The sequence below is a fragment of the Protopterus annectens genome, chromosome 1.part0, assembly GCF_019279795.1.
Source record: "Protopterus annectens isolate FY-2018-M chromosome 1.part0, PAN1.0, whole genome shotgun sequence".
Lineage (NCBI taxonomy): Eukaryota > Metazoa > Chordata > Ceratodontiformes > Protopteridae > Protopterus > Protopterus annectens.
In genome coordinates, this window is record NC_056725.1 from 1,094,100,707 (window position 1) to 1,094,124,901 (window position 24,195).

Consider the following 24,195-nt stretch of genomic DNA (forward strand, 5'->3'; position numbering starts at 1 on the left):
ACCTCCAAGATTTAGTAGGCAGTGGCCTACTAAGAACTGGTCCTTTCCAGTTCCTTCGAGAGCCACTCAAGTCAAACCCAGACATTCCAAAGGCTCCAGGTTTCAGTCACAAGGGACTTTTAGAACAAAACATTGGGGTGCCCCCTCCTCCAAATCCGGAAACAACAAGGCAACTCCCTATGGTAAGCAGTCTCAATGACTTCCTTTTACACTTACCAAGCACTTACCTTTTGGCCGCCCCTTTGGGGGGAAAACTGGCACTTCATGCAAGAAACTGGCAACTTATAACCCATGACAAATGGGTTTTAAATATAGTATCCCAGGGATACAGATTTCATTTCCACACATTGCCAATCCCAAACGGATGGCCAGACCTGCTCCCAAATCAGTGGGCAGTGGCCCAGAAACAAGTACTGTCCCTCATGAACATGGGGGCTATTCAACCAGTACCTGAAGAGGAAAAGGGACAAGGTTTCTATTCAAGACTTTTCCTGGTACCCAGAAAAGACGAATCATGGCGTCCAATTCTGGATTTATTTACTCTAAACACATTTCTGGACATTCCAAAATTCATGATGCTGACTCTTCAACAGTTACTTCCTATGCTAGGCAAAGATGCCTGGTTGGTAATGCTAGACTTAAAAGAGGCTTACCTGCATATCCCAATCAGGGAATCTTGCAGAAGATACCTCTGCTTCAAAGCAGGCTACTTGCATTACTAGTTCTCTGCACTGCCCTTTGGCTTATCTACTCCGCCCAAGGTCTTCACAAAGTGCCTGGCTCCAGTAATTGCATTTTGCAGACAAAGAAATATTCAAATATATCCGTATCTGGAAGATTGTCTAATTCAGTCAGAAAATAGGAACAGTCTTCTAAAACATCTGGCGTTTATAAAAAGGGTTCTAACTTGTCTAGAGTTACACTATAAACGAAAAGAAATCACAACTAGTACCCTCTCAAAAAATTACATTCCTGGGTGCAAGCTTGAATACAACTGCCCAGATGGCTTACCTTATGCCAGAAAAGCAAATTCATTTGGTAACTTACTTCAAACAGGTGGCCAGAAAAACCCTGCTATATCTGCAAGACAAATTCTGCAAGCCTTGGGGTTCATGACCTCCTGCATTCTAATTCCATATACAAGACTGCATATGAGAAAACTTCAGTGGTACTTAAAAAGTTTATGGAGTCAACACTGTCACAGCCTGGAAACAATGACTCCTATCACACCTTGCCTGCAACTAGAGTTCCTATGGTGGGCAGAGGCCTGCCACCAAAAGAAGGGACTGCCATTCACTCCACCCCCTGCCACCCAAACTCTAACAACAGACGCATCAGACTATGCTTGGGGGCTCATCTGGCAGGGAAGTGCATTCAGGGCAAATGGAGCCCAAATCAAATGCACCTTCATATCAATCAAAAACAGATGTTAGCTGTACAGAATGCACTGACAGCCTTCAATGACTACCTTCATCCAGGACAATTAATGATAGACAGACAACACCACAGTTAGGTGGTACATAAGCAAGGGGGTACACACTCCTACCCCCTTTGCAGACTAGCCATGGCATTGTCAACACGGCCTTGACCTATCCAATACAGCTACAAGCTCAATTCCTGACAGGAAAGCTGAATACTCTGGCAGGCGAACTAAGCAGAAATCTCATGGACCCACATGAATGGTAACTGGAACCATGGATTTTCAACATGTTGACACGCAAATAGGGGAGTCCAGACATAGTTCTGGGGTGAGGCAAAGAGATCTATCAGTTGGACAAATTCTGCACAAGAATTCATCACAAAAATGCCTGGAAAGTGGATGCTCTATCATTCAGCTGGAAAAACCTATCAGTCTATGCTTTCCCCCTCTGCCTCTGCTCTCCAAAGTTCCACTAAAAGTCAAACAGGACTAACCAAAAATGATTTTGATTGCTCCAGACTGGCCTCACCGACACTGGTACCCACTCCTGCGCAATTTGTCACACCTTCCACCTGCCTCAGACACCATACTTACTGTCTCAGCAGAACAACCAAATTCTGCACACTCCTCTCCAAACTTTGAATCTTGCAGCGTGGCTAATCACCTAAATTCACCCTTAGCATCCCTCAGCAAACCTGTGATGGGTGTCATTTTGGAGGCAAGAAGGCCTAGTACTAGAAAATCTTATGTTGACAAATGGAAAAGATTTTGTGCCTGGAATCAGTCACAAGGGATAAGCACAGCAGTGCCCAGTATTCCTCAGATTTTACAATACTTAACTGAGATGCTTCACAAGGGCCTGTCCTTTTCTTCCATAAAAATCCATGCCTCAGCCATTTCAGCTCATTACAACACAGAGCCTCCACTCTTCTCTCATCCACTGCTAAAGCAATATCTCAGAGGGGCCAAAAACTTAAGACCACCCAGGAGAGCTCCAACCCTGCCTGGGACCTCAACTTTGTATTGGAAAAACATACTGTTCCTCCTTTCGAGCCAGCTGCTACAGCAGACTTAAAATTTCTCTCTTGGAAAACAGCTTTCCTTTCAGCAGTCACTTCAGCTAGAAGGATTTCCGAATTACAGGCTCTTATGGCAGTGGAGCCTTTCATTATTTTTCATGTGGACAGGGTGTCTCTCAGGACCAATCTATCCTTCATGCCTAAGGTGGTATCCAGTGTGGCACTTAATCAAACCATTCATTTGCCAACTTTCTTTCCCAATCCACAGAACAAGGGGGGATGGATTCTGCATTCATTGGATGTACACTGACAGCTTAGATTTTACTTAAACAGGACAAAATCTCTAAGAAAATCTGATCAACTGCTGGTGGCATTTGCTGCAGGGGCAGAGGGAAAGGCTATTTCAGAGCAGACTGTTTCCAAATGGATAAGCCATTGTATTCGTTTCTGCTATATGCACCATGGTAAAACTATCCCCCAGGGGATCAGATCTCATTCCACCAGGGTTGCATCTACTTCTACAGCCTTTCTCAGAGTTGTTCCTACCAGAGACATTCTAGAAGCTGCTACCTGGAGCTCAGTTCATACATTCACCAAACATTGCCATTTACCTTTCTTCTCTAAATCCAGAGCTGGCTTTGCCACTGCTGTCCTGCAGGGCCTTATAGCGGGTCCTAATGCTGTATAAATCCATCCTCCCAACCATAGCTTTGGGAATCTACCCAAATGTAATGACTGCAACAGTGAAACACGAAGAACATAGTGCAGTTGTGTACACTTACCATAAATGTAAATGTTCGAGTGTATTCACTGTTGCAGTCCTGGTTACCCTCCCTCCAACCCCCTGTTTTTTCTCTTTCCATACTTATACTTTCCTTTACTATGCTTAAAAGCCTTTTTGGTGTATTTGCTTTAGTTTGGAGATATATATTTTTGTGTTTTTAATTACTTAAATATTTGGCTCTCCATTTGGGGGGGGCACCTGACATCTGGGACGAGAAAAACTAATGTAATGGTGCCGGCTGCATGTTTTATACCCCTGACGACCTGGCGTCATGGAAGAAGGGACAGCAACTGACGCAGGCCAAATGAGGGCAACCTGCCAGCAGATTACCCAAATGTAATGACTGCAACAGTGAATACACTCGAACGTCTGCATTTATCGTAAGTGTACACAACTGTACTTTCTACATAATAGATGGCCTTCAGAATGGGATGGCAGCTCACAGACTTGCCTCTGTATTAGCCTGCATGGTTTTTCTGATGATACAGTCCCTGTTATTTAGTATGAAAACCAATTGAGCAGTGATAGACATATATTAAAATATTAATTGTTTCTTATTTGTAAAAGTGCTTTAATATAATTTAAGCTTGATAGGATCATGGTTTTCTTGTCGGACAGAAATGCCATGTTAGTCATTGGCTTCATTGCATGACAGTTATATCCACACTTATTTCCTAAATTCTAGAGTCATGATACCTTTTGTACTTTTCTTCCACTGGTGCTGTTTTGTATACATGTACATAGTACTCCGAGTTTCCATAACACACGTTTCTGAATGTAATAACTCCATTTTGAATAAAGAAAGGTTATTTTGCATTTTTTTTCATTTGCAATAACAGTGACTACTTTGGAAATTGTGCTTGTTCAGTATACAAGTTCGTTTTTAATGTTAGCCTTTTCTTGATGCTTGTTTTTGTTTTACTGTTGTCTAAAGCCCGGGTTGTAATAGGAGGAGTCCTTAGACAAATGTACTTACCTGGTTAATAGATGGAAAAATAAAATAAATGGTGCAAGGAATCTCTCTTCTGGGAAATGTAGCTTTTAATGAGTGCTGTTGGTGTGTTTTTGTTTTCACAGAACAGCTAGGCACAGATTAGGAGTCCTGTAGTGACAGGAATTGGATTACTGACAGTAATTTGGTAGGATCCTATTCCTTAGTTTCCTGAATTTATTCAACAGTAGAGAATGTAGCAACAGTAACATCCTTTGTTCTCCTCTCTTTATGTAGCGGTCAACTTGTCAGAAGCATCCATAGGCTCCACTAAGAGCCTCTATTACTGTAGTTTCACCAAAACAGAGATGTTGATGGCAAGAAGGGCTCACACAGTTTACATAACCTGACTTTCTTTTTTATTAAATAAGCTAACACTTGATGCCTCTACCCATCACCAAGGTAATGCTCTCCCCTGTATTCTTGATTTAAGTGACTGTTACTGTGTTCCTTTGCTCTTGGAAGGAGTGATATCAAAGAGCTTTAGTCTGATCTCAGGCGTGTGGTGTAGAATATGACCTAAGTTAGTGGATGGGTGGTGCAGTGACCAAGGAGAGGGACGATATAAGTGAGCAGCTGCTGCTAGCATGCCTATCCTGGAGGAAGGGAGGCCTTTTGCTTGCTGCGTTAGTGACGCATTTGGATAGCTGAAGTATATAACTGATAGCAGCTACTGGGCAGTTTATGCTTGCTGCATGTAAGCCAGGTTTTCTTTCTGTGGTCATACAGAGGCACAGAAATGGTGTTAATGTAAAGCAGCTGAACTAGTGTAGTCACCAGCCACCACAGAGAGAGAGAGCGAGAGAGAGTCTGGTAAGGAATGAGCAACCAAATGATCTGCAAGCTGGCCCACTCCCACACACTGAGCTTTCATTTCAGAAGAGGAACAAATGGGCTGATCAGGCTTTTGACTCTGACATGGGATGAATGAGCTGCTGGTCCCTCAGTTTAAGTAACAGACTGGCCTGATTCTCATCCCTCTGTAGAAGAACTTACTGGGCTAGTAGGATGCTGGAAGGAGGAACCAGTGGGTGGACTGAGTAGATACAAGGAAAAAATTCCTATCAATGGAATCCTTTTGACAACATGAATCTTTCCTGAACCTGGATCACTGGTACTATAGATGGAGTCTGTGTACTAGATGGTTGTCTGTAGCACTCTGTGGTTATATTAATACACTAACAACATTTTAGGTCATGTGATTATGGGTGTTTAATTTAGCTTTGGTTTATTAACATCTAGAGGTCACAACACATGTTGACTCAAGAAGAGTATATCATGAGATTATTTAAACATTTGGAGATGAGCTGTCTGAATGATCAAATCTATATGTATTTGTGTTTGTTGATGTTTGCTGTACAACTGATTAAGTAATGTGGCTACTTGGCATATTAGTGTTTTTTGAAACATTATGCTAACATGGGCTGCAGCCATGATTGAACAAAGGCAAGCCTCTGATTGTGAAGTAAGAAGCCACTGCATAACCAGCATAAACTTTCTTTTTCTTAGACAGCATTCCCACATGGATGAACTTTAATGGTTATGTAGACAGAGCATCTGCAAAGTAGCAGTGACATGACCATTTTTAGCAGTGAGCATGTATACGTTTGTTCATACATGTTCTGACAGTCTTGTGCATGTATTTCAGGGGAAACAAAAAGAAGTAAAGCATACAGTAAACTCTCCGTCAACCAGAACTCTCAAGCAACCAGAAAAAACCTAAAGAAGTACAGTACGATTTTCATGTATTGCACTTTCTGTGCCCCCCCCCCCCACACAGAAACATACCTTATGTTTTTAGAGTTTTAAAAGGAAGATAAGAATATATTCCCTCTCTCCCCAACCTAAGAATAAATTCCCTGTCTCCCCAACCTAAGAACAAGTCAAACAAACAAATAATATAGGGTGCAGTATTAGTCAGGCCTATTTTTAATAGTAACTGTCAAGCAACCAGAAACTACAGTTACCCAGCATCTTACCAGTCCCCATGGGCGCAGGTTAACTGAGAGTTTACTGTACTCCCAGCTCCTCAGTGGTTTATTACTTGCCCCTGATGTTGACAGGAGCATATAAAACCTTCTACAGTTGGAATTTTGATTGCTGTCCTTCAAGGATGCAACTGCAGTCCTGACATATGGGTTGTCCTGCCTCAGGCAGCCCTTCGGTCGGCCGGATTCCAAAGTCTGGGTCCGGCGTCAGCTGATGTCGCCCTTTCCCCGACGTCAGAGCGCCTGGGGTATAAAAGCGTCAGCCGACGCCATCTTCTTCAGTCTTTCTTGCCACGTGGCGCCCGAAGCAGAAGCAGTTCGCAAGTGCCGGTCGACCAGCTCTTGTGTTTTCAGCTACTGAAGTCTTCAAAAAAGCTGAGTACCCCGTTGGGGACCTTTTCTTGCCTCAGCCGATGTCAGATAAAACTGTAAAAGTTAATAATTGTTTAACTTGTGGGAAACAAATACCTCATAAGGATTTCCACTCTTACTGCTTACCCTGCCTAGGCCCAGAACACAACGTCTCGGCCTGTACAGCTTGTGCTTCTTTCAATAAACGCACTCTTAGGCGTCGGACAGAGTTTGCACAGGATTATTTTGGGGAAGATTTCAGTTATATCATGCCGTTGGAGCTTCCGACAGCACATTTACCTAAAAAACGGAAGGATAAGGACTGACACCCACGGTCTCGGCCGACACCACGCTTAGGCCTACCGCGAGTGTCTCGGTCTCTTCTGAGCCGGTTTCACAACCGCTACAGACCGACGACACCGCCCCACTGGTTACTTCGGTACCGGAGGCCAGCTCGGTGCCGGTTTCTGTTCTCCTCTCTGAGACCGAAGCCCAGGATATTTCTGACACCATTTCAGTGGATAAGACTACTCCAGCACGTGGGGCTGCCAGGCCTCCATTGTCTATGTCCATTAAGGCCTACACACGTGCTAAGGCTGCCAAACAGACTAAGTCTCTCCCTCCAAGATCTGTTTCTCTGGGATCCACTTCTGGTTCTCAAATTTTAAGTTTAGCTGAGGACCTTATTTCTTTAATTAGGGGTTCTCAGCCACATCCAGGTAGAGGCTCTCAGCCGCCTTCTGTCAAGAGGCCTAGGATTGAGCAGGTAGATCCCCAGTCCTCCGATGAGGCCTCAGGTGATTCTGCACATTCAGACTACCAGGAGGAGGCCTTCCCGGCCTACGAGGATTCTGATGCGGAGGAATCCATTCCCTCTGCTTCTCCTCCTGAGGAGTTTTCCTTTGGGGAAACACTTCATTCCATGAGGGAACACTTCAAATGGCAAGGCCAAGAATACTCAGATTCTAGGAAAAGGTTAAGGGAATTTTTAAAGCTACCTCAGCATAGACCCTTAGCTATTCCTCCAGTTTTAAATGTTTTAGATGATGTGTACTTAGAATCTAGTGTTTCCCCTGACTCCCTCCCCCCTGCCCCTGTCAAGCCAGACAGGTACCACAGGGTCCCAGGCACACATCAATTTCTGTACAAGGGCCATACTGCTGACCCTGAAACTATTTCTCAGGGGCCTAAAGGGGTTTCCTCCACTACTGCTAAGAACCCACTTCCTTCGGAAAGGGATTCTAGGGCTTTAGAAAGGTGGGGCAAGAAAGTATATACATCTTCCACCCTTTCTATGCGAGCATTAAATTGTCAATTTCATATGATTCAGTATCAGGAATACATGTTGGATGACTTGCAAAAGAAATTGGCTTCCCCTGAACCATTAGATAGAAAGGGGTTACAGGAATTGGTTCATAATACTCAGCAGGTTAGCAACCATTTCCTTCAGTGTGGATATGATGCATTGGAAGCTTCATGTAGAGCAGCAATGACAGGTGCGGTCATACGCAGACATGCTTGGTTAAAGGAACAAACATTGCCAGACCATGTGAAAATTAAGCTTTTGGACGCACCACTAGAGAAATGTAAGCTATTTGGTGCTACTGCACAAGAGGTTTTAAAGAAAATAGAGGAGAAGGCAAAATCAGTGCAAACAGTCAAATATTTCCTCCAGGTACAGCCTCCAAGATTCAGCAGGAATTGGCCTTCTAAGCATTGGTCATTTCCAGACACAGACAAATTTCAAAGAGGCAAAAACAGACGTGGCAGAGGTAGAGGGCAAACTTGAGGCTCCTACAGAGGACGTCAGTGGCAGCCTCCGAACCAGAGGGGTGGGGCAGGACCTTCCACTGCTCCGCAGGGACAATCTCAATGACTTGACTTTGACTCCGCCATCCAGGGCTCAATTAGAAGCACCTTTGGGCAGAAAATTATCTTTATTCTAACAGAATTGGCACAATATTACAAAGGACAAATGGATACTGGACATAATAGACAAAGGATACAGATTCCATTTTCATACACTACCTACAAGACATGGCAGGCCAAACCTGCCACCATATCAAAGGGCAGAGGCACTCAAACAAATAACAAACCTACTTCAAATAAGAGCAATAGAAAAGGTTCCTTCTGCAGAACAAGGACAAGGATTTTATTCAAGACTGTTCCTTGTTCCAAGAAAAGAAAACCAATGGAGACCCATTCTGGACTTGTCCGCACTGAATACTTAACTTATTGTGCCAAAATTCAAAATGCTGACTTTACAGCAACTCCTTCCCATGCTGGGCAAGGGGTCTTGGCTGCTAACTCTGGACCTCAAGGAGGCATACCTGCATGTCCCAATCAGACAAAGCTGCAGAAGATACCTCAGATTTCTTGCAGGCTCAGAGCATTATCAATTCTCAGCATTGCCCTTTGGCTTATCTAATGCGCCCAGAGTGTTCACGAAATGCCTGGCATCAGTAATTGCACATTGCAGACTTCAGGGGATACAAATATACCCTTACCTGGACGACTGCCTTATACAAGCGGACAGCCAACAAGCCTTGTTAAAAAACTTGGACTATGTCATTCACCTACTGCAGGCCTTGGGATACACAGTCAATATTCAGAAATCAAGTCTCGTACCATCCCAACAAATACCTTTCCTGGGTGCCACACTGAACACAAACACCCAGATGGCGTTTCTGACAAAAGAAAAACAAAAACAATTACCAGAATACTTCAGAAAATTGGCAACACACACCCAGATGACTGCAAGGAAAATCCTGCAGGCCCTGGGTTTCATGGCATCTTGCATTCTTCTGATTCCACACGCAAGGCTGCATATGAGGAAACTACAATGGTATCTAAAAAGTCTATGGTCTCAACACAGCCACAGCCTGGAAGCATTGATCCCACTCATTCCATGCCTTCAAAAGGAATTTCTGTGGTGGGCTCAAGCAAGCCAGATAAACAAAGGTCTGCCTTTCAGCAAGCCTCATACAAGTCAAACCATTACAACAGATGCCTCAGACCATGGATGGGGGGGCGCACATGGAGGGCAGATGCATTCAAGGACAATGGACACAAAAAGAAAAGCACCTGCACATCAACCAAAAAGAAATGCTGGCAGTGATGCATGCAATCAAGGCCTTCGAAAAGTTCATGCATCAGGGCCATCTACTAATAAAGACAGACAATACCACAGTTATGTGGTACATAAACAAGCAAGGAGGTACCCATTCCTACCCTCTTTGCAGACTGGCAATGAATCTCTGGGATATTTCCCTACAATTGAAAATAGAGCTACAATCCCAGTTTGTACCAGGGAAGGACAATGTTCTGGCGGACAGCCTAAGCAGAAACATCATGGATCCACACGAATGGATGTTACATCCAGACATTTTCTTACAAATAACTCAAGCATGGGGAAGGCCGGATATAGATCTTTTTGCCTCCCACCTCAATCACCATCTGAAAAAGTTTTGCACAAGGACATACCATCCTCAAGCATGGAAGGTGGACGCTCTCTCCTTCAGTTGGAACTCTCTAACACTATATGCCTTCCCACCTCTTCCTTTGATGACCAAGGTGTTACTAAAGATCAAGACAGAGCAACCGAAAGTCATACTGATAGCTCCAGACTGGCCAAGACAACACTGGTACCCACTGCTACGGAGCTTGACACACACCAATCCGTGGCTCCTTCCTCAATGGCCACTTCTTCTGACATAGCACAATTACAGGACACTACACCCCAGCTTGAGAATATTGAAGCCGACAGCTTGGAAGATTCCATGACTATTCCTCAGAATACACTTTCCAAAAGGGTAAAGGATATCATCCTGGAGGCACGCAGACCTTCCACTAGAAAAACATACTCAGCAAAATGGAAGAAATTTCTTATCTGGAACAGCAAAAAGGGTCAAGACCCATCAGTGATGAGCATTCCACAGATCCTAGAATACTTGGCTGAAATGCTCCACTATGGCCTTTCATATTCTTCCATAAAAATACATGCTTCGGCAATATCTGCCAAATATAACATTGATCCGCCTGTATTTTCTCACCCATTGCTAAGACAGTTTCTAAGAGGTATAAAGAACATCAACCCTCCAAGGAAACCACCAGTGCCTGCATGGGACCTCAACTTCATGCTGGAAAAATTAACTCTTCCTCCCTTTGAACCAGCAGCATCTTCAGAGTTGCAATTTCTGTCTTGGAAGACAGCTTTCCTTCTGGCAGTAACCTCAGCAAGAAGAGTCTCTGAGCTACAGGCCCTTATGGCAATACAACCATTTCTCATTTTTCATCAGGACAGAGTTTCTTTGAGAACCAATCGGTCATTCATGCCAAAGGTGGTATCCAGGGTGTCCCTGAATCAAGCTATTCACCTGCCTACCTTCTTCCCCAATCCTCAAAATAAAGGAGAGAGACTTCTGCACACCTTGGACATACACAGACAGTTGCGCTACTACTTGGACAGAACAAAGTCTTTCAGAAAATCTGACCAGCTTTTTGTAGCTTACGCTGCTGGATTGCAGGGAAAAGCAATTTCCAGACAGACACTTTCTAAATGGATTGGAAATTGCATTCGATTCTGTTACTCTTTTCATGGAAAAACTGTGCCATCTGACATCAGGCCACATTCCACCAGAGCTACAGCCACCTCCACAGCCTTTTTAAGAGGAGTGGCAACAAAGGACATTTTAGAAGCTGCTACATGGAGCTCCGTGCATACATTTTCCAAACATTATAACCTGCCTTTATATTCCACATCCAGAGCAGGATTGCTTCTGCAGTCCTGCCGGGCATTTTAGCTACACCATCTTTGTCTTAGTGCCTACCACCCCCAGGTTGGCTATGGTATTCAACCCATATGTCAGGACTGCAGTTGCATCCTTGAAGGACATAGTACAGTTTTGTACCTACCATAAATGTAGATGTCCGATAGGTATGCAACTGCAGTCAGGTTTTCCCTCCCACCTACCCCTCTGTGGTATTCTTTTGGGTTTCTACCCCTCATTTTAGCTACCTGGGGTAATCTTTTATGGTGTATTTGTTTTATGTTGTTGTACTTGTCTGGAATTTTTCTCTATTTTCAAAATTTAGCCTTCCTTAGAGGGCACCTGGCATCTGGGGCAAGAAACACTGAAGAAGATGGCGTCGGCTGACGGTTTTATACCCCAGGCGCTCTGACGTCGGGGAAAGGGCGACATCAGCCGACGCCGGACCCAGACTTTGGAATCCGGCCGACCAAAGGGCTGCCTGAGGCAGGACAACCCATATGTCAGGACTGCAGTTGCATACCTATCGGACATCTACATTTATGGTAGGTACAAAACTGTACTTTTCAACACCTGTTGAGAGAAATATACTGAGTTTGGTGATGGTGACTTTTGTTTTGGGTTGTAGAACTTTGGTATGTAAGTGGTAATTGGAGGTCTTGTGCTTGGAAGCAGGTAGCAGAACAGTAATAGATTATTATCAGCTGCGATTATTATAAATTATAATACCAATATAAGCAAAGTGAAAATAATGAAATATAGTGAAAAGCAATACTGAATTTTGATAAGAGTGTGGATTTGTGATTCAGCATTTCACATTCCCTCTAAAGTCTTGTGTATTTCATTTATCTCAAGCTATGTTAAACACCACTCCGAAAGAGCTGTTTTAAGTTGCATATCACCTATAGTTTGACAGGTTCTAGTTTCAGAGTCTAAATGCCACTAGGCTGTCTTTTGATATTTTTGTAATGAGCTTATTGTAATTCTAGAGATGCTTTCAGCTGTGAATGACCACTAATTATGATTTCCCTGAAGTGTAGTTAATGACTGGATTTTCTAGTCCCCACATGGACTGCATTTCAGATCATTTGTAGAGGCTGGCTGACATATGTAATGGTGATGCAGCCTTTAGTGCTGTACATTTTCTTGGACTTAATAAGCCTAAACTGTAATTTTAATTGACATACTGTTAATATAATGTGGAAATCGTTTTACAGTTTAGCATATTATCAGAGTAATTAGTGTAGTCCTCTGACTTGATGTTTGATTTTATTTTAGAAATTTAGTTGCATATTGACTAATTGCATTTGAAATTTATCATGAGATGGTAAATTGAAAGATTTCTTCTTTTCTTGCAAGTGGCTGTCCAGGTAGAGGTCATTTATGTGGTGCATTTCAAGAAACATTTTAATGTTTTGACCTTGAAGTATTTTATATATGAATAAATAATTACACGCGCGCACACACACTAGAACAGTATAAAAATACTGGAAGTGGTAACACCTAAAATTCATAGTGTGCTCTGTCTTCCTCATTGTCAGAGAATGTGTTTGTTGGGGGGGCATATTTGAAGGAGGACAGAACCTATTCTCACCTTAGATCTGTGGCAGAACTCCACCTTGAGTATTGATTCCATTTGTGGCAATTACCTTTCTGAAAGGTATGTTTGTTTATTTACTTGTTCCTCCCAAGGCCAAGTGATGAATGTTGGGAGTGGTGTAGTAATCCACATGGGGGAAATTGCAGTTAGCTTTTTAAGTCCAAACAAATTCTTCATGCATATTTTAAGGGATTAATGATGATAATCCACAGGAGACGTTCTCTCCATTTTCCTGCCCTCTTGAAGGCAAAGCACCTCCAATAGTTCCTAGTCTACATGTGGGAATTAATGCAGTTCTTGGTATGCCCACACACTTCCCTGAGATAAAGAGAGAGAGAGTGTGAGCAGGGTTCACTTCCCTCCCCCGGCCAGGTCTGTTAGGTCTTGGGTTATTAGCCATTTGGGTCATAATCATGACTTTATCCCTCTGTGCCACAGAGCTTGTTTTCTGATGCAAATCTTGTGTATGCACATTGGTTTTGGAACATTGCATGTTAAAATAGTTGTACTGAGTTATACTCATTATTTAAACCGGAATCTGCAATACTTTAGATGCTAAAGCTGAATGTATTTTTGAACTTGCTTTTTTTGTTGATGACATTTTTGGTTCTTGCATTAGATATTAATTTCACAGTTTTTTGACACTGCTTTATTGTTGTTGCTACACCACATTTTCACAATGTTATACATTTATTTCAGTTTTTATCACTGATGTTGTACCCTGGGTCTGGCCTTTAAAAGAGCCTCTGGCTGAAATAGGTCTTTTGGTTAACCACTGTAAATAAGATCGTGGCTGAGACAAGTGGAGAACTTTGAATTTAATTTGAGGATTTAAAACAATAAACATTTTTAATTTTCTGTTTTTGAAACAGTTCAGTGTCTTATCTGTAACTTTTCTGTCCTTCTGTCATCTCTTAAATCCCTGTTGCAGTTCTAATTGTAGAAACTAGGTAGCATGCCACAACAGTGTGCAATCTCTAACAGTATCATATCATTGAAGGGGTATTGCCTTAATGTTGTTCCAAAGTCCAACATGTTCCTGTTTTAATGTACTTTAAGTAATGTTCACCATATAGTTGTTTATTGCAGATATTCATGCTGGACAGGAATATGTTCTAGTTTTATTAAAAACTCTGGCACTTGCAATCAAAGAGCACACTGGTCATCATGAAAAGGGTCTATATTACTTTCGCGAATACAAAATAATTGACACACAACTGTCGAAATCCAAAAACAGCGAAAGACGAAAAAAGCGAAAATGACAACGTCGAATGTATTCCCAAAAGCAACAGCTCCATACAGGTAAGGTAAACCTAACAGAACAAACCTAAGGCAAAACACTTTTTAAAATGTTTTTGCAGGGGGGCAAGCCCCCTGCAACCCCCCACACCCCCCTACTTAAATATACCAACTCCGAGACCGTACTCCAGTGGAGAAAAGGATTTATTTCCTCATCTCCACGATCACCCTGCTGGCCGAAAAAAGGATGTTCGACATTCCAAATTCGCTTTTTTCGCTCTTCTCTGTTTTAGGACTTCAACATTTGTGTGAATTACTTTGTATTCGTGAAAGTAAGCTTTCACAATTCTAATATAGACCCATTAAAAGTATACTTTGGGCGGTATTGATTGGGTTGTAGCTTTGATTTAGATGTAAGTAAGTGACATTCATTTTCGTTACTTTTTTTAAATCGGGTCATAGCATTAATCATAAAATGACCAGTTGCAGGCTTATATAAGGTTAAATGCAATAACAGAAACAATATAAAATATATACAACAGTTATATCAGTGCACAGGAATTTGTAGCATGTTAGATATGTATGTCACTGAAGAAACGGTTTTGTAAAGTGCAATAAACTAACCATTATTTGTAATGTCTTTTTATAAAGCTACTGTTGTAATGAGTTATGATCTCAAAGTACTGGTTTGTTTTGATTTTACAATTGTGTGCCTTTCGTAATGCTTTATTTCCTGATACAAGCTCATTCTTCATTTGTTGTGTTTTCAGATGCTTGTAACAACCCCAGAAAAATGGGATGTTGTAACAAGGAAGAGTGTGGGTGATATTGCCTTATCCCAGCTTGTCCGCCTTCTGATTCTGGATGAAGTCCATCTTCTTCACGAAGATAGAGGACCAGTTCTGGAAAGTATAGTAGCACGAACCCTTCGACAGGTGAGATGTATTGATATTTTTGCATAGAATTTGGATAAAAATGTAAGCTGTTTTACCATAAATAAAAACTGGTATTCCGCACTGTCCGCTCTGGAAATTTTTGTTTTCTGTCTCTCTCAAACTGAGTTAGTTGACTGAGAGAACGTTTTAAACATATGAGAGATATGATTTCATGTGATAGCTGCGGAATTCTGCATTTGTGGCAGTTAGTCACAAAGCAGGAAGTGAGCTAGATAACCTAACTAAATATCATACAGCAGAGCTGTGAAAAACAGCAGCCCAGTTATTTGTAGAATAAGAAAAACATAAGATATCGTGACCCACTCAACATACAGCTTTATTTCAAACACTTTTTTTTCTGATTGCAGAAAGTACAAGAATGTAACAGCTTGCAGAAAATGTAAACATTTTTAATGTTCATGTTTTTTAAAATAGGATAAGTAATAGTTTGTGGATTTTTTCCTCTTAGAATGGTAGTGTGGTGAAAATATTTCCTGCAAAGGTACTAGAGTCAGAGTGGATGAACTGATGACGTCTGTGATGAAAACATTACTACTTTAACAATAATAATGAAAATGGCTAACCTGTTGACAGAGTAATAGGATTTCTGTTTTTGACAGTATTGATGTATGTGGGGAGATGGAGCATGGTAGAAGTTTGGCTACAAGTGGAAATTAAGAGGTGATAATAATACACACTGACATATCTGTATATGAATGTGTGTAAGTGTTCAGAGGATGGATAATGCTGGTGTCAAATGTTCTGCCATCATTTGGATGGGAAGGGAAGGCTGGAGGTACATTTGGCCTGCTGGCATGATTTCCTTCCTAAGCTGTGCATCACTGGAAAGGAAAAAAAGAGATTGAACATGAGCTGCCTAATTGCATGATTGTCATTCTTTTTTGGTGAGGTCTCATTTGAAGAGGTGGGAGAATGATACTTTGGTGTATTGAAGTATGTGTTTAGCACATGTTCTTCGTGTTTCACTGTTGCAGTCATCACATTTGGGTTATCTGCCTGTAGGTAACCCTCAGCGGGCCTGAATACCAGAGTCTTCGGATTCTTGCGTCAGATGCTGTCTCCTCTTCCATGATGTCAGGTCATCAGGGGTATAAAACATGCAGTCGACACCATTACATCAATCTTTCTTGATGTGCGGTGCCTGAAGCAGAAGCAGTTTGCAAGTGCCGGTTGGCCGTCTCCTGAAATGTTCTTTTTCGAGTTTCAGACCTGAAGTCTTCAAAAAAGATAAGTGCCCCATTGGGGATCCTTTTTCTTGCTCCAACCGATGTCCGGAAAAGTTAACAATTGTCTTATCTGTGGAAAGCAAATACCTCATAAAAATTTTAATTCATACTGCATCCTCTGTTTAGGCCCAGACCACGACGTCCCTCCCTGTCGGTTTTGTGCTTTGTTCAACTCCAGAACTATTCATTGTCAGGCTATCTTTGCAGAAAATTATTTTTGTACTCTGTTTCAGTACTCCGAAATGGCTTTGTTAAGCCATCCAACTACCGATCTTCCGAAAAAAACGTAAAGATAAAGACAGAGACAGACGGCATAGGTCCAGAACTGCTGATGACACTTCCATTAAGCTAGTCGCCAGTCCTCCGGTACTCAGTGAGGCTCTTTCGCAACCCCTGATACTCGCTACTTCAGATTCGCAGGCCTCTACTGAGACCCATTCAGAGTCCAGTATGCCACGAGATGCTTCTTTGACTATGCAACCTGCAGATGTCTCTACCGTGTATGGGTCCGGAGCCGCTGTGCAGGCACCGGCTTCTGAGGGTGTATTCAGGCCTACAGACTTGCTTTTTAAACTGACGCCATCTTCTTCATCCAGGCCTCAAACTTGCACCGCACCTAGAAAACCAACGTCCAAACTGCATGCTCATGCCCATATGCCTAAAAAACAAATGTTTAGAATGGCTGAAGACCTTATTACTTTAATTAGGGGAAGCCAGCCTTCCCCTCTAAGAGACCTAGAACTGATTTTCCTTCTGATTCTTGTGATCAGGAATCTGATATTTCTGTTCCTTCTGATTACCAGGATTTGCCCTTATATATCTATGAAGATTCTGATACAGAAGATTCCATTCCCTCTGCTTTCCCTCCAGCAGATTTTTCTTTTGGTGAAACCTTGCACACTCTTAGGGAGCATTTCTGCTGGGAAAGCCAGGATTACTCTTGACTCCAAAAAGAGGCTTAGGGAATTCTTACTCCTCCCTCAGCACAGGCCTTTAGCTATCCCTCCTGTTCTGGACATTGTAGATGATGCTTTCTTGGAATCTAGCCTTTCCCCAGACACTTTACCTCCAGCTCCTAGAAAACCTGACAGGTATTACAAAGTACCTGACTCTCTCAAGTTCCTCTTCAAGAATCCTACTACGGATCCAGAGACCATTTCCCAAGGCCCAAAGGGCATTAAGGCCACTGCTGCCAAAAATCCTGCTCCTTCTGATAGAGATTCTAGAGCTTTGGACAGATGGGGTAAGAAGGTATACACTTCTACTTTGGCCATTAGGGCTTTAAATTGGCAGTTTCATATGTTAACGTACCAGCAGCATATTATGGGACTACTTAAACAGAAAATTATGTTGATTCCTGACTGTACTGAACACAAAGAATTACAGGATTGAATGCATTCTGCAGAACAAGTTGGTAAACATACTTTGCAATGTGGTTTTGACGCTTTAGAAGCATCTTGCAGGGCTGCTGTCACTGGGTCTGTACTTAGAAGGCATGCTTGGCTTAAGGAGCAAAACTTGCCAGATCATGTTAAAGCTTAATTGCTGGATGCTCCCTTAAACCAAGACTGCCTATTTGGCAACAAAGCAGAGGAAGTCCTCAAAAGGATGGAGGAAAAAGCTAAATCTATGCAAACTGTTAAAGATTTCCTACAAGTACAACCTCCTAGATGTAGTAGGCATTGGCCTTCAAAGAACTGGTCCTTTCCAGTCTCTTCCAGGCCTTCTCAGTCCAAACTTAGGAACAGCAGACCACCTAGGTTACAGTCTCAGGCTACGCACAAGCCTAAGCAGTGGGGGGGCTCCCACTTCCAAAGCAGGTAGTAGTAAGCCACCCCCCTATGGAAAAATGGCATAATGACTTAACCTTAACCCTTCCAAGCCCTGCTCAACTGCCTGCTCCCTTAGGAGGAAAGCTCGCCCTGCATGCAAAAAACGGGGAACTCATTACCCTGGACAAATGGATTTTGAATATAGTTTCCCAAGGATACAGATTCCACTTCCACACCCTACCCAACCCCAAATGGTTGGCCAGACCTACCCCCAAATCAGTGGGTGGAGGCCCAATAGCAGGTTCTCTCGCTTCTAAATTTCAGGGCTATTTAGCCTGTCCCAGCAGAACAAAGGCGGCAAGCATTTTATTCAAGACTTTTCGTGGTACCCAGAAAAGACAGCTCCTGGCATCCTATTCTGGACCTTTCTATTCTAAACACCTTTCTGGTAATCCCAAAATTCAAAATGCTAATGCTTCAACAGCTTCTTCCCATGCTAGACAAAGATGCCTGTTTGGCAACCTTAGACTTAAAGGAAGCTTACCTGCACATTCAAATAAGGGAATCTTGCAGGAAATACCTATGTTTCAGGGCAGGCTCCATGCACTATCAGTTCTCTGCCCTTCCCTTTGGCTTATCTACTGTGCCCAGGGTATTCACAAAGTGTCTAGCTCCAGCCATTGCATTTTGCAGGCAGAGAAATATTCAGATATACCCATACTTGGACGATTGTCTGATTCAGGCAGAAAGCCAGGACTTGCTATTACAATATCTGGCATTCATAAAGAATCTTCTAACCTCACTGGGGTACACCATAAACGAAAAGAAATCTCACCTAGTACCCTGCCAACAGATTTATTCCTGGGAGCAAGCTTGAACACAACTTCCCAGATGGCTTTCCTCACTCCGGAGAAGCAAGTTTATTTGACAACCTACTTCATACTATTGGCCACAAAGCCCCAGCTGTCTGCAAGGAAAATTCTGCAAGCCCTAGGGTTCATGGTCTCTTGCATTCTATTAATTCCATATGCAAGACTGCATATGAGGAAACTACAGTGGTATCTAAAAAGCCTATGGTGTCAACATTCTCAGGACCTGGAGTCAATGATTCCTATCATTCCTTGTATAAAGACAGAGTTCCTTTGGTGGGCAGAGGCCTGCCACCACAACAAGGGGCTCCCTTTCACTCTACCCCTGCCGCCCAAACCCTAACAAGAGACACATCAGACTATGCATGGGGGGGGGGGGGTTCACTTGGCAGGGCAGTGCATTCAGAGCAAATGGAACCAGAGACAGATGCACCTGCATATCAACCAAAAAGAAATGTTAGCTGTACAGAATTCCCTGACACCCTTCAAAGACCGCATTCTTCCAGGACAACTATTGGTAAAGACAGACAACACCACAGTTATGTGGTACGTAAACAAGCAAGGGGGAACCCACTTGTACCCTCTCTGCAGACTAGCCATGGCTGTGTGGAACACAGCCTTGAGCCAGAAAGTGCACCTACAAGCTCAATTCCTGCCAGACAAGTTAAATTCACTGGCAGACAACTTAAGCAGAAATCTCATGGACCCACATGAATGGAAACTGGAACCAAAAATATTCAACCTCTTGTGGAAAAAATGGGGGACTCCCGAGATAGACCTGTTTGCCTCCCCTCAGAACTACCAATTGGACAAAATCAGCACAAGGACTCACCACAGTCAAGCTTGGAAAGTGGATGCCCTGTCCTTTACCTGGGAAAGCCTCTCGGTTTATGCCTTTCCCCCACTCTCTTTCTCCTCTCGAAGGTTCTGCTAAAGATCAAACAGGACAAGCCAAGGACAATACTGATTGCACCAGACTGGCAACGCCAGCATTGGTACCCCCTCTTGCGCAGTATGACACTGCTGGAACCATGGCACCTGCCTCAGACCCCTTCCCTGCTGTCCCAGCAGGCTGGCCAGATTCTGCACCCTCAGCTTCAAACCCTGAACCTTGCAGACTGACTAATTCCTTGAGCTCTCCAATAGCATCCCTCAGTAAGCAGGTGCTAGATGTCATTCTGGAGGCAAGGAGGTGTAGTACTAGAAAATCGTATGCTGAAAAGTGGAAAATAATACAGTTCCTGGAGCCAGACTCAGGAGATGGGCACAACAGTGTCCAGCTTACCTCATATTCTTCGGTACATAACAGAAATGCTCCACAAGGGCCTATATTCCTTGTCAATTAAAATTCATGCCTCTGCCATTTCAGCACATTATAATACTGAGCCACCCCTTTTCTCTCACCCCCTGTTAAAACAATTCCTTAGAGGAGCCAAAAATTTAAGACCCCCCCTGGAGAGCCCTTACACCAGCCAGGGACCTTAACTTTGTATCAGAAAAGCTTACTCTCCCTCCTTTTGAGCCAGCTGCAACAGCAGTTGAAATTCCTTTCTTGGAAAACAGCCTTCCTTCTAGCCATCACTTCAGCAAGAAGAGTGTCTGAATTACAGGCCCTCATGGTAGTGGAACCCATCATTATCTTCCATGCAGACAGGGTTTCCCTTGGGAAGAATCCTTTATACCCAAAGTGGCATCTAGTGTGGCCCTAAATCAGTCCATTCATTTGCCTACTTTTTTCCCTAATCCACAAAACAAAGAAGAACGAATACTGCACTCTCTGGACGTGCACAGACAACTTAGATTTTATTTGGACAGGGCTAGTTGGCTTTGCTGCAGGGGCAGAGGGGAAGGCCATTTCAAAACAAACCATTTACAAATGGATAGCTCATTGCATTCATTTCTGCTACAAGCACAATGGAAAACCCTACCCCATAGGGGATAAGATCACATTCCACCAGTGCTGCATCTACCTCTGCAGCCTTTCTCAGAGGAGTCCCTACCAGGGACATCCTAGAAGTTGCTACCTGTACATACCTTCACCAAGCATCACCACATGCCTATTTTTTCTAAATCCAGAGCTGGTTTTGCCACTGCATTCTTGCAGGGCTTAATAGCTGGCTCTAATATTCTTTAACTTCCTCCTCCCTTCCTTAGCTTTGGGAATCAACCCAAATGTGTGACTGCAACAGTGAAACATGAAGAACATAATACAGTTGTGTACACTTACCATAAATCTAGATGTTCGAGTGTATTCACTATTGCAGTCCTGGTTAATCTCCCTCCAGCCCCCCTGACTTCTCTTGGCTCTACCTTTCCTTCTTGTTTGGTATATTTAAGTTTTCTGGTGTATTTGCTTTTTGATGAAGGTGCACCATAACATATAATTGCTTCCCACTGTGGCGGCACCTGACATCTGGGGCAAAAAAAACTGATGTAATGACGTCTGCTGCATGTTTTATACCTCTGATGACCTGACGTCATGGAAGAAGAGACAGCATCCGACGCAGGAATCCGAAGACTCTGGTATTCAGGCCGACTGAGGGCTACCTGCAGGCATATAACCCAAATGTGATGACTGCAACAGTGAATACACTCGAACATCTACATTTATGGTAAGTGTACACAACTGTACTTTCTAGTGCAAATTGTAATTGTCGGTTGGGCTTGGAAGTTCAATGTCTAAGGACAGTGGGGTAGATTCTGGATGATGGATAGATACATGCATCTAAGGACTCTACTAGCTTTTTGAAAAGAATCTGTCTTAACTTTTTCTAGGAGGTGAATATGAAACTGACAGGCCTGTAAATACTAATTTCCTTTGTAGCATAACCTTTGTGAAGTAGAACTTATCTTTGTATTATCTCTTTCTGTTTTCAGCAGTACAACTGCTGGCTCTTAGTATACAAGTAAGCTCATATTGACCCTTGTTTTATTTCCACAAAATCATGTACACATGCTGTAACAAAAGGAGACACTGCCAGCCCAGCTATCTGTAATTTTGTAAATAATTATATATCATTTGAATATTAATATGAAATATATATAGAAATGTTCATAGGTTCATACTAGGCTATCTGCCCGAGGGCATTTACAAGCCTAGCCCATAGTTTTGTGGCTTATGCCACCCCTTTAGTTTGGAGAAACTATGCCCATTATTTTGCTGTGCCTCTGTCAAGCAGTGACACTGAGGTAACCCCTGGGGTGTATCTGCGATCTCCCATCCATTGGTCAAGATTCCTCTTGAACAAGGCCAGCGAGGTGCTCTGCCTCACATATACCGGGATTTTGTTCCACAGCATAGGGAGTCTTTGGGTGATGAATCTATCCCTCCAGCACGTCCTATTAATAACCGTGTCAAGGTTTAAGTCTCCCACCCTTGTGGCTCTGAGGGATCTAGATTTTTTGAGATGAAGCATGTTCATCAAATCTGGGTTTGACATGGCCTTGTATGTCAGGCACAGGTCACCTCTGAGCAAGCAGTAAGCAACTGAATATAGCTGGAGTTCTTTCAGTCGGGCAGCATAAGACAGATTTTTGAGACCCTTTATCCTTTTGGTGAGGAACTTTTGTGGCCTGTCCAGCTGCTGCAAGTGTCGGGTCAGATACATTCCGAATGGGGCATTGTACTCAATCATTGGTCTGATGAGTGATGAGTATAGGGAGACTATGACCTCCCTTGATCTAGATGTGAATCCCTTCATGATAAGGTGGGCAATGTAGAAGGTCTTCCTAACTACTTTAGCAATATGAGTGTCGAATGAAAGGCTACTGTCAACCTGGGTCCCTAGGTCCCTGATAACTTCTTCTGTGATCAGTGGATTGCCACCTATATGGTAGCTAGGGGTAACCTTGTTTTTCCCGAAGGGTATGACTATGCATTTCTTGGCATTTAACTTTAGGCCATGGCTCTGGCACCAGTTATCCATTTCTGTGTGACCCTTCTGAAGGATATCTGTGTCAGATGTGTTTTCGACTACGGCACCCAGTTTGCAGTCATCTGCAAACTTTGTCAGTCATAACCCTCCTGTGTTTGCTTGTACTTCAGAAAAGTAGATGCCAAACAAGAGTGGTCCCAGGACTGAGCCCTGTGGGACACCACTTGTGACAGGCTTTGAGTCTGACACATGGCGCCAGCAACTCTGACCCTGTGGGTTTTGTCACTCAGCCAGTTTGCAACCCATCTTGTAATGTATGGGTTTACATTTAAGTTGATGAGTTTTTCAATGATACCCGAGTGGGGTATTGTATCGAAAGCCTTCGCCAGGTCTAGGTAGGCTGTATGGACTGCCTTTCCCTCGTCAATGGCCTTGGTGACTGTTTCGAAAAAGTCAACCAAGTTTAAAAGGCATGATCTGCCTTTGACAAAGCCAAACTGGGTTGGATCCAAAGTCTGCAAATTCCCTATGTCTTTATTTATGAGATCCATTATGATCCTCCGCATGGCTTTGCAGATAAGGCTTGTCAAGCTAATGGGACGGTAATTTCCAGGGTCGGTGGAGGCACCGCCTTTGTGAAGTGGGACCACAGTCGCCAGCGCCACTCCTGGTAACGTATCCGGAGGTGAGACTAAGATTAAACAGCTGTCCTAACTGTGGGTTTAATTCCTCGTTGAGTTTGTGGAGCACACAGCCGGGGACACCATCAGGTCCCATGGATGCTGTGTTCTTTGCCTTGGAGAGAGCAGTTCTCACCTGGGCATTAGAGATGTTTGGGGGCTACAGTCATTTGGTATAGATATCTCTCCTTTTGGGGGGGGGGAGAAGTTTGCACTGAACCTGCCAGCCAGTATGTTGGCAATGTCTGTAGGATCAGTAATCTTCACATCATTTTGGACTAATTCTGAGCATATCTGGGAGTTTCCTCCTAGGTTTCTGACATAGCTAAAGAATGCCTTATGGTTGTCTTTAGAGTCCTTAGCTATTTTTCTCTCAAAATTAGCTTTGGATGATTTTATGAGAGCTCTTAGCTTTTTACTTATAGTGATCAGCGGTGTCTTACCTTTTAAGGATTTTGCTCTATCTTGTGGTAGCTTTCTCCTTTTGTTGTAGATTTTGTTTATGGCTGGGGTCCACCAGACTGGACGCTTGCCTTTGGTACAAAGAGTCTTTGTTTTGCTTGGGATTGCCTGATCCATGCAGCCCTGCAGGTGCTGGTAGAAGGCATTTGTAAGTGATTCAGCGGTTTGAGTAATGTTTACCGCCGGCTCGGGGG

General features: G+C 43.1%; 1 protein-coding gene across 1 annotated transcript in view; it reads left to right on the forward strand.

The window, feature by feature from the left end:
• The window catches only part of ASCC3 (activating signal cointegrator 1 complex subunit 3), a 4,485,173-nt gene that overhangs the window by 1,807,186 nt on the left and 2,653,792 nt on the right, over window positions 1–24,195 (forward strand). The window contains exon 9 of the mRNA XM_044069284.1: window positions 14,932–15,096. Within this exon, the coding sequence (XP_043925219.1) occupies window positions 14,932–15,096 (165 nt within the window). The remainder of the gene's footprint in view (window positions 1–14,931; window positions 15,097–24,195) is intronic.